The sequence below is a fragment of the Cervus elaphus genome, chromosome X (genome assembly GCF_910594005.1).
Source record: "Cervus elaphus chromosome X, mCerEla1.1, whole genome shotgun sequence".
Classification (NCBI taxonomy): domain Eukaryota; kingdom Metazoa; phylum Chordata; class Mammalia; order Artiodactyla; family Cervidae; genus Cervus; species Cervus elaphus.
In genome coordinates, this window is record NC_057848.1 from 167,234,704 (window position 1) to 167,249,811 (window position 15,108).

Here is a 15,108-nt window from a genome sequence, read left to right on the forward strand (position 1 = left end):
GGCTGCAGTCCATGGGGTCGCGAAGAGCTGGACACGACTGAGCACACTTTCACTTTTCACTTTCATGCATTGGAGAAGGAAATGGCAACCCACTTCAGCCCAGGGATGGCGGAGCCTGGTGGGCTGCCGTCTATGGGGTCACAGAGAGGCGAACATGCCTGAAGAGACTTAGCAACAGCAGCCATTAAGTAGTGAGCCATGTTTGTTTACAGCAATTTTCTTTGGATATAAACCTTACATATAATGAAATATACCAGTCATTTTTTCCCAGTGACGTTACTTTTTCTTGAAGTATAGCTGATTAACAGTGTTGTGTTCAGTTCAGTTCAGTCACTCATTCATGTCCAACTATTTGCGACCCCATGAACCATGGCACGCCAGGCCTCCCTGTCCATCACCGACTCCCGGAGTTTACCCAAACTCCGTCCATTGAGTAGGTGATGCCATCCAACTATCTCATCCTTTGTCATCCCCTTCTCTTCCTGCCCTCAATCTTTCCCAGCATCAGGGTCTTTACAGATGACTCAGTTCTTCGCATCAGGTGGCCAAAGTATTGGAGTTTCAGCTTCAACGTCAGTCCTTCCTGTAAAATAAAGTCCAAGAAAATAAAGTCTTTGACTGTTTCCCTTGGCTCCCCATCTATTTGCCATGAAGTGATGGAACTGGATGCCATGATCTTCGTTTTCTGAATGTTGACTTTTAAGCCAACTTTTTCACTCTCCTCTTTCACTTTCATCAAGAGGCTCTTTAATTCCTCCTCACTTTCTGCTATAAGGGTGTTGTCATCTGCATCTCTGAGTTTATTGATATTACTCCTGGCAATCTTGATTGTGGCTTGTGTTTCATTCAGCCTGGCATTTCTCATGATGTACTCTGCATGTAAGTTTTTTTTGATGGTTTGTTATTCACGTATGGAAACAAAATTGATTTGTGTGTATTCCATTTTTGCAACTTTACTGAATTTATCTTTTAACATATTTTTGAAGTAATGTAGAAGATCGTGAAGCTAAAATCTCACTGTTTCTCCTGCAATCCAGATCATCCACAGGTCCCACAACTTAGTGGCTACTAACACCCTCTTCCCACGATGCTTCTTAGTACTAATACCATATGGACTCCTACAAGGGAAATAAGTGTCACAACTTCAGTTGAACTTGGTCTGATAAGTCTTGGCCTCTATAACAAATTTTGATGCCTGTCTTACCTGATTTCTTGAATGGTATTATCATGGTTGTTTTGAAAATTAACTCACTTTCCACCAATTTAAAATGTATAGAAAGCTTTTAGCTTTTGGCTTTCGGCTAGGAGGAGGCAAAGGTGCAACTTTCTTCGGTCGTCCCGAATCCAGGTTCATCCGACACCAGCCGCCTCCACCATGCTGCCTAAATTAGACCCCAACGAGATCAAAGTCATGTACTTGAGGTGCACCAGTGGGGAAGTCAGTGCCACGTCTGCCCTGGCCCCCAAGATCAGCCCCTTGGGCCTGTCTCCAAAAAAGGGTGGTGATGATATCACCAAGGCAACTGGTGATTGGAAGGGTCTGAGGATTACAGTGAAACTGATCATTCAGAACAGACAAGCCCAGATTGAGGTGGTACCTTCTGCTTCTACCCTGATCATCAAAGCCCTCAAGGAACCACCAAGGGACATAAAGAAGCAAAAAAACATTAAGCACAGTGGAAACATCACTTTTGATGAGATCGTCAACATTGCCCGGCAGATGTGGCATCGGTCTCTAGCTAGAGAACTTTCTGGAACCATTAAAGAGATCCTGGGGACCGCCCAGTCTGTGGGCTGCAATGTTGATGGCCGCCACCCTCATGACATCATAGATGATATCAACAGTGCTAGGCAGTGGAGTGCCTAGCTAGTTAAGAACTGCAAAGGAAAAAGAAAAATAAAGGATCATTTGACAACCAAAAAAATAAATAAATAAATGAAATTTTGAAAATAAAATAAAATGTATAAAAAGCTTTTAATAATGGCAAAAAAAATTTCATATTTGCCAATTCACCCAAAATGTTCAGTGTGTTCTACCCAAAACAGTGACACTCTCCTGAGGACCCAACACCTAGCCCCCCCACCCTGCATGAGGAAATCATGATTTCTGTGTTATAATTTAATACACAGGCCCACTTCTACTTTCACCTGCTGTCCAAGCTGTGTGAAGATATATTTTTCCATCCTGATCCAGTTTGCTTTTCTTGGAACCATTACTGAGTTTTCCTCTCATTGGGGCAGCCTTGATGGATTTAAACCAGACAAGATGAGTATGGGATCTGGTTGGCCTTTTATGATATGGCATTTCTCATTAAGGACGTTTTTAATATTCATTTAAGTTGTAACAATTATGACCACTACACTTTTTTCTCATTGTCATTAAAAATACAAAACATGGCATTAACCATTTAATTCATTTTAAATATACAGTTTTGTGATATTAATTACTTTCACATAGTTGCCCAAATAAGTTAAATAATGTGTGTACCTCATGTGTGCATGGGAGATACTCACACACACACACACACACACACATATATATATATATATATATATATATATATATATATATATATATAAACACACCAGAGTCACACACACATCTTTATTCATTCACCAGTTGTTGGATAGGTAGGTTCCTTTCACATCTTTGCTGTTGTGAATAGTGCTGCTATGAACATAGTGATGAATGTATCTTTTCGAATTATGGCTTTGTCTGGATATATGCCCAGGAATGGGATTGCTCATTCATATGGCAACACTCTTTTTAGTTTTTTGAGGATCCTCCTTGCTGTTTTCCACAGTGGTTGCACCAATTCCCACCAATAGTGTAGGAGATTTCATTTTCTCCACCCCCTCACCAGCATTTGTTATTTGTAGACATATTATTGATGCCATTCTGATGACTATGAGGTGACAGCTCATTGTGGTTTTGATTTGCATTGCTCTAATAATTAGCAGTGTGGAGTGTATTTTCATGTGCCTGTTGATCATCTGTATGTCTTCTTGGAGAAATGTCTATTTAGACCTGCCCATTTATTTATTTATTTATTTATTTATTTATTTATTTTGAGATGCATGAGCTGTTTGTGTATTTTGGAAATTACACCTTTTAGGTGGCATCGTTTGCAAATATGTTCCCCCCAAAATTAGCACAGGTGCTGGGACAAGCAAATCCCACACGAAAACAAAGTTGGACCCCTACTTCCCTTTCTATATAAAATGAACTCAAAATGGATCAAAGGCCTAGATGTAAGAACCAAAATTATACACCCCATAGAAGAAAATATGAGAGAAAAACTTCATGACCTTGGATTTGGCCACGATTTCTTAGATCTGCTACCAAAAGCACAAACAATAAAAGACAAAAGAGATGAGTTAGACTTCTTCAAAACAAAAGCCGTTGTGCACAAAAGGAGTAAGGAAAAAGATCCGCCATCCAAAATGGCACAAGATGTTTGCAGATCATGTACCTGATAAAGGTCTGTAGCCTATAAGCCAAGACCCCACTGGTCCAGTGGGGTGCCCGTGGGGCCCCTCCCATCCCAGGTGATAAGGGGGTTTCAGGCCCCACAACCTTGGGCTGGACACTGGTCATCCTCAGCACCCTCAAGGAGTGAGTTCTGGATGGTTTTGAGTCCAGTTCCTTCTCATCACTGCCCTCAAAGACTGGAGGCTTCAACATGTATCCAGAAGAACACAGAGTCTTTGCAAGTCTTTGAGAACCAAGAGACCATCCTCCACTTTCTTGAAAAGTGCATCTTACTTCATAGCAGTGACCTTTTCCAATGTGGCTCCTGTGTTCTCCCACCATTTTATTTCTCTGAAAGTGGTCAGGGCAGTTTAGGTGTCTCCAGTCCCCATACCAGGTGACAAGGACAGTGGGGCCAGGTCCTGGTGGTCCTTCTTTTCACTGGATACTAACTCAGACTCTCAGATTGAGATTGAACATGGATGCCCCTGCTTCTCCATCAAGAATTCTCATCTCCTCACCTTCTCTTTTCCTCTTGCTTTTCAATCTCAGATTTACCTGATAGTACACCACTCACAGTTCCTGCAGAGCCCAGAGATTTCTCCTGAAGGAAAAGTTCTATGAAAATCAGAGGAATAAATAAAGTATGCAGATGATTCCTACCTCACGCTGATGCCTAGAGGGTGATGAGAGTGAGTGTTTTCTCATGAGAATTGTAAAATCCTCCAAGTAATAGATCATTGGGGGGCATCCTGTGTCTTCCTGCTCATTCTAATAATGTTCTTGAATTTTAATTCAGTAAAAATTTATCCTATAAATATACTGAGGGGGAGATCCATTTTAAAATGTTATTAAAGTAACTCCAAGGGTTTTACACCAAATAGGGACACAGAACCTGAGGTCAGACACTGGCTGAGAGATTACCACCCTGAGCCACTGTCCCTTGGAGGGTGGAATGGCTGAGACCATCCTCCTGTAGGTAAGCCTCCTCAGGCACATCCTGTGTGGGACCACTGCACCACAGAATCTTAGATTGGCCAATGGCAGGCAGCTGGCAAGAGATGAGGAAAATAGGAAGCTGCCCAGCAACCTGGGACAACTCCCAGGCAAGAACTTAGTAAGGGTCAGCGTCAGGTCGTTAGTTAGAGCAAGCATCAAGGCCTTAGAGACAGTGTCAGGACCTTAGAGATAACTTGAGGGCCTTAGGAAGAGTCAGTTCAGGCTGTTCATTAGGGACACTTCAGAGACTTTCTTAGGGACATATTCAGGGCCTTAGTTATGGACAGTATCAGAGGGATATTTAGTGACAACATGGACTATGAGGGACAGCATCAAGGCCTAAGCTAGAGACAGTGTCAAGGCTTCAGTTAAGTTTGTTCCTTATGGATGTCTCAGGGCTTTCAATAGGACCAGCATCAGGGCTGTAGTTAGAACCCATGTCAATGCATTACTTAGTGACAAAATCAGGGTGTTACTTAGGGGGAAAGTCAGGTCATTATTACTGAGATTGTCAGGGCCTTAGTGAGGAGGAGGTTCTTGACCTTATGAAGGGACAGGATCAGGGAAATAGGACCATTGTCAGGTCATGAATTAGGCCCACAAATAAGTTGTTATATAGGTAAACAGTTAGGTTACTAATGACAGTGTCAGCGCCTTAGGTAGAGTCAGCATCAAGACCTTAGTTAGGAAGAGCTTCAGTTCAGTTCAGTGGCTTTCATGTCCAACAGTTTGCAACCCAATGGGCTGCAGTACGCCAGGCTTCCCTGTCCATCACCAACACCCAGAACTTGCTCAAACTCATGTCCATTGAGTCGGTGATGCCATCCAACCATCTCATCCTCTGTCATCCCCTTCTCTCCCTCCTTTGAATCCTTCCCAGCATCAGGGTCTTCTCAAATGAGTCAGTTCTTTGCATCAGGTGGCCAAAATATTGGAGCTTCAGCTTCAGCATCAGTCCTTCCAATGAATCTTCAGGACTGATTTCCTTTAGGATTGACTGGTGTGATCTCCTTGCAGCCCAAGGAACTCTCAAGAGTCTTCTCCAACACCACAGTTCCAAAGCATCAATTCTTCAGCACTCAGCTTTCTTTATAGTCTAACTCTCACATCTGTACCTGACTACTGGAAAAACCATACCTTTGACTAGATGGAACTTTGTCAGCAAAGTAATGTCTCTGGTTTTTAATATGCTATCTAGGTTGGTCATAGCTTTTCTTCCAAGGAACAAGTGTCTTTGAATTTCATGGCTGCAGTCCCCACCTGCAGTGATTTTGAAGCCCAAGAAAATAAAGTCTCTCACTGTTTCCATTGTTTTCCCATCTGTTTGTCATGAAGTGATGGGACAAGATGCCATGATCTTACTTTTCTAAATGGTGAGTTTTAAGCCAACTTTTTCACTCTCCTCTTTCATTTTCATCAAGAGGCTCTTTAGTTCTTCTTCAGTTTCTGCCATAAGGCTGGTGTCATCTGTGTATCTGAGGTTATTCATATTTCTCCTGGCAATCTTGATTCCAAATTGTGCTTAATCCAGCCTGGCATTTAGCATGATGTACTCTGAATAGAATTTAAATAAGCAGGGTGATGATATACAGCCTTGATGTACACCTTTCCTGATTTGAAAACTGACCTTTTCCAGTCCTGTGGCCACTGCTGAGTTTTTCAAATTTGCTGGCATATTGAGTGCAGCACTTTCACAGCATCATCTTTGAGGATTTGAAATAACTCAACTGGGATTGCATCACCTCCACTAGCTTTGTTCATAGTGATGCTTCCTAAGGCCCACTTGACTTTGCATTCCAAGATGTCAGGCTCTAGATGAGTGATCACGCCATTGTTGTTATCATGAAGATCTTTTTTGTATAGTTTTTCTGTGTATTCTTGCCACCTCTTCTTAATATCTTCTGCTTCTGTTAAGTCCATACCATTTCTGCCCTTTATGGAGCCCATCTTTGCATGAAATAGTCCCTTGGTATCTCTAATTGTCTTGAAGAGATCTCTAGTTTTTCCCATTCTATTGTTTTCCTCTCTTTCTATGCACTGATCCCTGAGGAAGTCTTTCTTTTCTCTTCTTGCTATTCTTTGCATTCACATGGGTATATCTTTCATTTCTCCTTTGCCTTTAGCTTCTCTTCTTTCCTCATCTATTTCTAAGGCCTCCTCAGACAACCATTTTGCCTTTTTACATTTCTTTTTCTTGGGGATGGTCTTGATCACTGCCTTCTGCACAAAGTCATGAACCCGTCCATAGTTCTTCAGGCATTCTATCAGATCTAATCCCTTGAATATATTTGTCACTTCCACTGGATAATCATAAGGGATTTGATGTAGGTCACACCTGAATGGTCTTGTGGCTTTCCCTACTTTCTTCAACTTAAGTCTGAATTTGGCAATAAGGAGTTCATGGTCTGAGCCACAGTCAGCTCCCGGTCTTGTTTTTCCTGACTGTATAGAGCTTCTCCATCTTTGGCTGCAAAGGATGCAATCAATCTGATTTCGGTATTGACCATCTGGTGGTGTCCCTGTGTAGAGTCTTATCTTGTGTTGTTGGAAGAGGGTGCCTGCTATGACCAGTGTGTTCTCTTGGCAAAACTCTGTTAGCAGGGCAAAGGTTAACAGGAAGAGTATCAGGAACTCAGATTCAGCAGCAGGACATTACTTAGGGCCAGCAACAGGGCCTTAATTAGGAACAGTGTTAGGACCTCAAAGATAACTTCATGGCCTGAATAAGAGATAGTTCAGGCTGTTAGTTAGATGTACTTCTGTGACTTTCTTAGGGACATAGTCAGGGCCTTAGTACTAGGATCAGGTGTATTTTGTGACAGCTTAGGCTATAAGGGACAGTATCATGGCCTCAATTAGGGGCAGTGTCAGGGTTAGGGAAGGGTTTAGGGCCTTCATAAAATATAATTCAGGCCTTAGCTAGGGTCAGTTCTGGGGCTTAGTTAAAGACAGTTTCAAGGCTTCAGTTAGAGATAACTTGAGGGCCTTAAAGAAGTTCAGGCTGTTACTTAGCAGCATCTCAGGACCTTAATAGAGCTAGCGTCAGGGTGTTAGTTAGGGACAGCATCAGAGACCTACTTTGATACATATTCAGGGCCTTAGCTACGGACGGGATCATGGCAAAAGTAGGCATATTGAGGCCTATTAGGGACATCATCAGTGCATTAAGACGAGGCTCAGGGTGTTATTTAGAGGCAAAATGAGGATGTTTGTTCGGGAAAGAGTCAGAGAATTGGTTACAGACAGTATCAGCCCTCAAGTAGAGGCTCCTTCAAGGCCTTAGTAAGAGCATCAGTGCCTGAGTGAGGGAGTGCATCAGGCCTTCACTTAAAGGTGGAGTTAAGGGATTAATTAGGGAGAGTGTCAGGGCCTCAGGGAAAACTGGAAGACCTTAGAGAAAGACACTTTAGTGTCCCAGGGACACTGTCAGTGTTTGTTAAGACCAACATCAGCGCTTTAGTTAGAGAGAGATTTAGAAAGACAGTTTGGGAAAGCTCAGGCCATCACAGACAGCTCAGGGCCTTAGTTAGGGAGAGAGTTAAGAGGACAGATTGGGAAAGTTCAGGCCATCTCAGGCAGCGCAAGGCCATAGTCAGTGTAGGGTCAGGGCCTAGTAGTGAAATCGAGCAGGACACTGTGGGGCTCCTGGGCACAGAAGACTTTCCCATGTCCCCTGTTTCTAGTTGGGAATAGACTCCCAGCTCCATGACCTACTGCTCCAAAGGGCAGATTGGAAGAGGTGCTAATCAGGGAAGGGAGGGGATCCAGAGAGAGGGAAAGAGCCCTCAGTTCAGTTCAATTGCTCAGTCGTGTCTGACTCTTTGTGACCCCATGAACCACAGAACGCCAGGCCTCCCTGTCTATCACCAACTCCTGGTGTTTACCCAAACTCATATGCATTGAGTCAGTGATGCCATCCAGCCATTTCGTCCTCTGTCATCCCCTTCTCATCCTGCCCTCAATTTTTCCCAGCATCAGGGTCTTTTCAAATGACTCAGCTCTTCACATCAGGTGGCCAAAGTATTGGAGTTTCAGCTTGAACATCAGTCCTTCCAATGAACATCTAGGACTGATTCATTAGGATGGACTGGTTGGATCTCCTTGCAGTCCAAGGGACTCTCAAGAGTCTTCCCCAACACCACAGTTCAAAAGCATCAATTCTTCAGCACTCAGCTTTCTTTATAGTCCAACTCTCACATCCATACGTGACCACTGTAAAAACCATAGCCTTGACTAGATGGACCTTTGTTGACAAAGTAATGTCTCTGCTTCTTAATATGCTGTCTAGGTTGGTCACAACTTTCCTTCCAAGAAATAACTGTCTTTGAATTTCATGGCTGCAACCACCATCTGCAGTGATTTTGGAGCCAAAAAAATAAAGTCAGCCACTGTTTCCACTGTTTCTCCGTCTATTTGCCAGGAAGTGATGGGACCAGATGCCATGATCTTAGTTTTCTGAATGTTGAGCTTTAAGCCAACTTTTTCACTCTCCTCTTTCACTTTCATCAAGAGGCTCTTTAGTTCTTCTTCACTTTCTGCCATAAAGGTGGTGTCATCTGCATATCTGAGGTTATTGATATTTCTCCCAGCAATCTTGATTCTAGCTTATGTTTCATCCAGCCCAGAATTTCTCATGATGTAATCTGCATATAAGTTAAATAAGCAGGGTGACAGTATACAGCCTTAACGTACTCCTTTTCCTGTTTGGAACCAGTCTGTTGTTTCATGTCCAGTTCTAACTGTTGCTTCCTGACCTGCATACAGGCTTCTCAAGAGGTAGGTCAGGTGGTCTGGTATACCATCTCTTTCAGAATTTTCCACAGTTAATTGTGATTTACACAGTCAAAGGCTTTGTCATAGTCAATAAAGCAGAAATAGATGTTTCTGGAACTCTCTTGCTTCTTTGATGATCCAAAGGATGTTGGCAATTTGATCTCTGGTTCCTCTGCCTTTTCTAAAACCAGCTTGAACATCTGGAAGTTCACGGTTCACGTTTGCTGAAGCCTGGCTTGGAGAATCTTGAGCATTACTTTACTAGCATGTGATGAGTGCAATTGTGTGGTAGTTTGAACATTCTTTGGTATTGCCTTCCTTTGGGATTGGAATGAAAACTGGCCTTTACCAGTCCTGTGGCCACTGCTGAGTTTTCCAAATTTGCTGGCATATTGAGTGCAGCACTTTCACAGCATCATATTTCAGGATTTGAAATAGCTCAACTGGAATTCCATCACCTCCACTAGCTTTGTTCGTAGTGATGCTTCCTGAGGCCCACTTGACTTCAGATTCCAGGATGTCTGGCTGTAGGTGAGTGATCACACCATCGTGATTATCTGGCTCATGAAGATCTTTTCTGTACAGTTCTTCTGTGTATTCTTGCCACCTCTTCTTATATCTTCTGCTTCTGTTATGTCCATACAATTTCTGTCCTTTATTGTGCCCATTTTTGCATGAAATATTCCCTTGGTATCTCTAATTTTCTTGAAGAGCTCTCTAGTCTTTCCCATTCTATTGTTTTCCTCTATTTCTTTGCACTGATCACTGAGGAAAGCTTTCTTATCTCTCCTTGCTTTTCTTTGGAATTTTGTATTCAAATGGGGATATCTTTCCTTTTCTCCTTTGCTTTTCACTTCTCTTCACAGCTATTTGTAAGACCTCCTCAAACAGCCATTTTGCTTTATTGCATTTCTTATTCTTGGGGATGGTCTTGCTCCCTGTCTCCTGTACAATGTCATAAACCTCTGTCCATAGTTCATTAGGCATTCTATCAGATCTAGTCCCTTAAATCTATTTCTTACTTGTACTGTATAATCATAAGGGATTTGATTTAGGTCATACCTAAGTGGTCTATTGGTTTTCCCCACTTTCTTCAACTTTAGTCTGAATTTGGCAATAAGGAGTTCATGATCTGAGCCACAGTCAGCTCCTGGTCTTGTTTTTGCTGACTGTATAGAGCTTCTCCATCTTTGGCTGCAACGAATGTAATCAGTCTGATTTTGGTTTTGGCCATCTGGTGATGTCCATGTGTAGAGTCTTATCTTGTGTTTTTGGAAGAGGGTGTTTGTGTTTTTAAATTTTTCCCCATAGTTGACATCTAATCTTGCCACATTATGTTCAGCAAAGATGCTTGGAATGACTTCAATTTTTTTTAATTTTCCAAGGCTAGATTTATGGCTCAGAATGTGATCTATCCTGGAGAAGGTTCCGTGTGCACTTGAGAAAAAGGTGAAATTCGTTGTTTTGGGGTGAAATGTCCTATAGATATCAATTAGGTCTAAGTGGTCCATTAGATCATTTAAAGTTTGTGTTCCCTTGCTAATTTTCTGTTTAGTTGATCTATCCATAGATGTGAGTTTGGTATTAAAATCTCCCACTATCATTGTGTTACTGTTAATTTCCCCTTCATATTTATTAGCATTTGCCTTACACATTGTGATGCTTCTATGTTGGGGGCATATATCTTTATAATTGTTATATCTTCTTCTTCGATTGACCCTTTTATCATTATGTAGTGTCTGTCTCTGCCTCTTTACATGGCCTTTATTTAAAAGTCTATTTTATCTGATATGAGTATTGCTACTCCTGCTTTCTTTTGGTCTCCATTTGCATGAAATATCTTTTTCCAGCCATTCACTTTCAGTCTGTATGTGTCCCTTGGTTTAAGGTGGGTCTCTTGTAGACAGCATGTATAGGGGTCTTGTTTTTGTATCCATTCAGCCAGTCTTTGTCTTTTGGTTGGAGCATTCAACCCATTTACATTTAAGGTAATTATTGATAAGTATATCCCGTTACCATTTACTTTGTTGTTTTGAGTTCAAGCTTATAAACTTTTTCTCTGTTTCCTGTCTAGAGAAGATCCTTTAGCGTTTGTTCAAGAGCTGGTTTGGTGGTGCTGAATTCTCTCAGCTTTTGCTTGTCTGTAAAGCTTTTGATTTCTCCTTCATATTTTAATGAGATCCTTGCTAGGTATAGTAATCTGGGTTGTAGGTTTTTTTTCTTTCATCACTTTAAGTATGTCCTGCCATTCCCTTCTGGCCTGAAGAGTTTCCATGGAAAGATCAGCTGTTATCCTTATGGGAATCCATTATATGTTATTTGTTGCTTTCCCTTGCTGCTTTTAGTATTTGTTCTTTGTGTTTGATCTTTGTTTATTTGATTAATATGTGTCTTGGGGTATTTCGCCTTGGGTTTATCCTGTTTGGGACCCTCTGGGTTTCTTGGACTTGGGTGGTTATTTCCTTCCCCATTTTAGGGAAGTTTTCAACTATTATCTCCTCAAGTATTTTCTCATGGCCTTTCTTTTTGTCTCCTTCTTCTGGGACTCCTATGATTCAAATGTTGGGGCATTTAACTCTGAGGTTGTCCTCATTTATTTTAATTCTTTTTTCTTTATTCCTGTCTGCTTCATATATTTCCACCATTCTATCTTGCACCTCACTTATCCTGTTTTCTGCCTCAGTTACTCTACTGTTGGTTCCCTCCAGAGTGCTTTTGATCTCAGTTATTGCATTATTCATTACTGATTGACACTTTATAATTTCTTCTACGTCCTTGTTAAACATTTCTTGCATCTTCTCAATCCTTGCCTCCAGTCTCTTTATCTTTAATTCCATTTTGTTTTCAAGATTTTGGATCATCTTTCCTATCATTATTCTGAATTCTTTTTCAGGTAGACTCCCTATCTCCTCTTCTTTTGTTTGGTTTGGTGGGCATTTACCACGTTCCTTTACCTGTCGAATATTTCTCTGCCTTTTCATTTTGTTTAGATTGCTGTGTTTGGGGTGGCCTTTCTGTATGCTGGAAGATTTTTGTTCTCTTTATTGTGGAGGTTCCCCCTGTGGGTGGGCTTGGACCAGTGGTTTGTCAAGGTTTCCTGGTTAGGGAAGCTTACATCGGTGTTCTGGTGGGTGGAGCTGGATCTCTTCTGTCTGGAGTGCAGTGAAGTGTCCAGTAGTGAGTTTTGAGGTGTCTATGGGTTTAGTGTGACTTTGGGCAGCCTGTATATTAATGCTCAGGGTTATGTTCCTGTGTTACTGGAGAATTAGCATGGTATGTCTTTCCCTGGAACTTATTGGCTCTTGGGTGGAGCTTGGTTTCAGTGTAGGTATGGAAGCTTTTGGATGAGCTTTTGTTGATTAATGTTCCCTGGAGTCAGGAGTTTTCTGATTTTCTCAAGTTTTGGATTTAAGCCTTCTGCCCCTGGCTTTCAGTCTTATTCTTACAGTAGCCTCAAGACTTCTCCATCCATACAGCACTGATGATAAAACACCTAGCTTAATGGTGAAAAGATTCTCCACAGTGAGGGATGCTCAGAGAGGTTCACAGAGTTATATGAAGAAGAGAAGAGGGAGGAGGGAGACAGAGGTGATCAGGAGAAGAGGGTCAGTCAAAAGGGGAGAGAACAATGTAGCCAGTAATCAGTTCCCTAAGTGTTCTCCACAGTCCAGAACACACTTTACAGAGTTAAGTAGAGAAGAGAAGGGGGAGGGAGGAGATAGAGGTGACCTGGGGGAGAAAAGGGAGAGTCAAAAGGGGAGAAAGCAATCAAGCCAGTAATCACAGCCCTAAGTAAAAATGGGTACTAAAGATTAGATTCTTAAAGGTACAAAATTGGTAACAAATACCAAAAAGCAAAGATTAAGAATCTAGAGTAGAGGTTAGATTCTCAAAAATACAATATTAAAAATACAAAACAAAATCAGTAACAAAAACTTATAAAAAATGTACATGTGAAATTTGCTTTAAAAATAGGGTCTTTTTTGCAAAGTAATAGTAGGTTTTAAAAATGAAAATTAAAGGAGTAATAAAGAGCTTAAAAATAAAATAATTTTAAAATGATAATTGTAAAAATATATCTAGGAGTTTTTCTGGAGCTGCTGCTGGCAGTGTGGGGTCAGTTCAGTTTCAGATAGTTCCCTGTTCCAGCTTATACTTCTTCTCAAGGTCTATAGGCCCCTTCCAATGCTTAGTCAATGCTAACTACAGGGTTTTAATCTGCTGCACCTGTCACTTCCAGAGCCGCTCCCTCTTCTTTGTTTATTTTACCTTCCTCTGTTTGCAAGTCTCTTCAGTGTCTAATTTCCACGCTGACACAAGGGAGTGAAGGTGGTCACTTATTTCGGCTCACTTGTTCAGTTGTGTTGTGGGGAGTGGGAACACTGCAAACAAGTATCACTGGCATGTGTGGGGAGTGCTGGTGGTGTATGGACCACATGGGGTTTGCCCCAGCTCATGATGGCCTGTGCTTTCCCAGTCTATACTGCTCAGGCTCCAGGTTGCTCTGCAGGGGAACTGTCCAAAGCTGGCCCTGCATTTCGTGCACTTCCCTGATCTGAGCTGCTCAGGTTCAGGTTCTCGGGTACTCCAAAAAGGCACAGACTGGGTTGGACCTGCATTTTGTGCCCTTCCCAGGTCCAAGCAACTCAGGCGACCAGGTGCTTGGCAAGCACACTGCCCCAGGTGGGCCGGGTGTCTTAATCACCTCCCTGGTCCCAGCCGCTTGATGTCCCATGTGTGCCAGAAGAGCACTGTCTCAGGTGTGCCATGTGTCTCTTCTGGGGGGGGGGGCTGATCTCAGGCTGCCACCCTCCTGGCAGATGTCAACCATCCAGGATCCCAGGAAGATGTGGTTAGTAACTGGGAGCCTGCTCACAGTTTGGTGGAGGATGCTGTCTCTGGGGCCAAGATTGCCACTCGCCTTCCAGCTCTGGCTGTCGCCCGCCTGCCTGTCTGCCTCCAGCAGGGTGATGGGCCAGTCCACAGCTAGCTAACTCTCCTTTGCTGTTCGCTCACTCCTTTGTTCTGTAAGCCTGCCAGGCTGTGCCTTAGGTTAGAGCTTTCATAGGAAAGTTCTCTCTCTCTCTGTCTATCCCACAGTTTGGGTTGCTATCTCACCTTAGTTCCCTCAGATTGGCCTCAGGGCATTCAGGCCCAGTCCTTTCCCCAAACATGCAACCCATTCCTCTCCTGCTTGCTGTGGCAGATGTGAGTGTCTGGGCTATTTCTCAGCTGGGAGTTGTGCTTAAGGCACGTATTCTGTGGAATTTTTCCCCCCTCCTGGTTATGTTGCCCTCTGCGATTCCAAAACTTCCCACAGACCTGCTAGTGAGAGGGTTTCCTGGTGATTGGAAACTTCTCCTCCTTCACGACTCCCTCCTCAGGATGGGTCTCCTTCCCTAACTCTTCTGTCTCTCTTTTTGTCTGTTATATTTTGTCCTACTTCCTTTTGAAGAGAATGGGCTGCCTTTCTGGGTGCCTGGTGTCCTCTGTCAGCATTCAGAAGTTGTTTTGTGGAAGTTGCTCAGCATTCAAATGATCTTTTGATGAATTTGTGGGGAAGAAAGTGGTCTCCTCTTCCTATTCCTCCACCATCTTAGGACCACCCCGCCTCCTACTTTTAAATATTTATTTAATTGGCTGCAATGGGTTTTAGTTGCAGTACACAGGGTCTTCAGTTGTGGCATGTGGGATCTAGTGCCCTGAACAGAGATTGAACCCGGCCCCCCTGTGTTGGGAGCTCAGAGTCTTAGCCGCTGGACCAGCAGGGAATGTTGCAGCATCCTCCTTTTTTAAAAATAAAAGTTATTTATTTTTGGCTGTGCTGGGTCTTTGTTGCTATGTGGGCTTTTCTCTGGTTGTAG

The 15,108-nt window shown here is 42.6% G+C and overlaps 1 protein-coding gene across 1 annotated transcript; it reads left to right on the top strand.

Annotated features, from left to right (window-relative positions):
• Positions 1 to 1,361: 1,361 nt before the first annotated feature.
• LOC122689294 (60S ribosomal protein L12-like) lies at positions 1,362 to 1,877 on the top strand. The gene has a single exon (XM_043895583.1). The coding sequence runs from the start codon at positions 1,376 to 1,378 to the stop codon at positions 1,865 to 1,867; it is 492 nt and encodes a 163-aa protein (XP_043751518.1). The 5' UTR covers positions 1,362 to 1,375; the 3' UTR covers positions 1,868 to 1,877.
• The last annotated feature ends 13,231 nt before the right edge of the window (positions 1,878 to 15,108 follow it).

Excerpts from the sequence above, each read along its gene's own strand:
- LOC122689294 (XM_043895583.1), top strand. The coding sequence starts at position 1,376 with ATGCTGCCTAAATTAGACCCCAACGAGATCAAAGTCATGTACTTGAGG.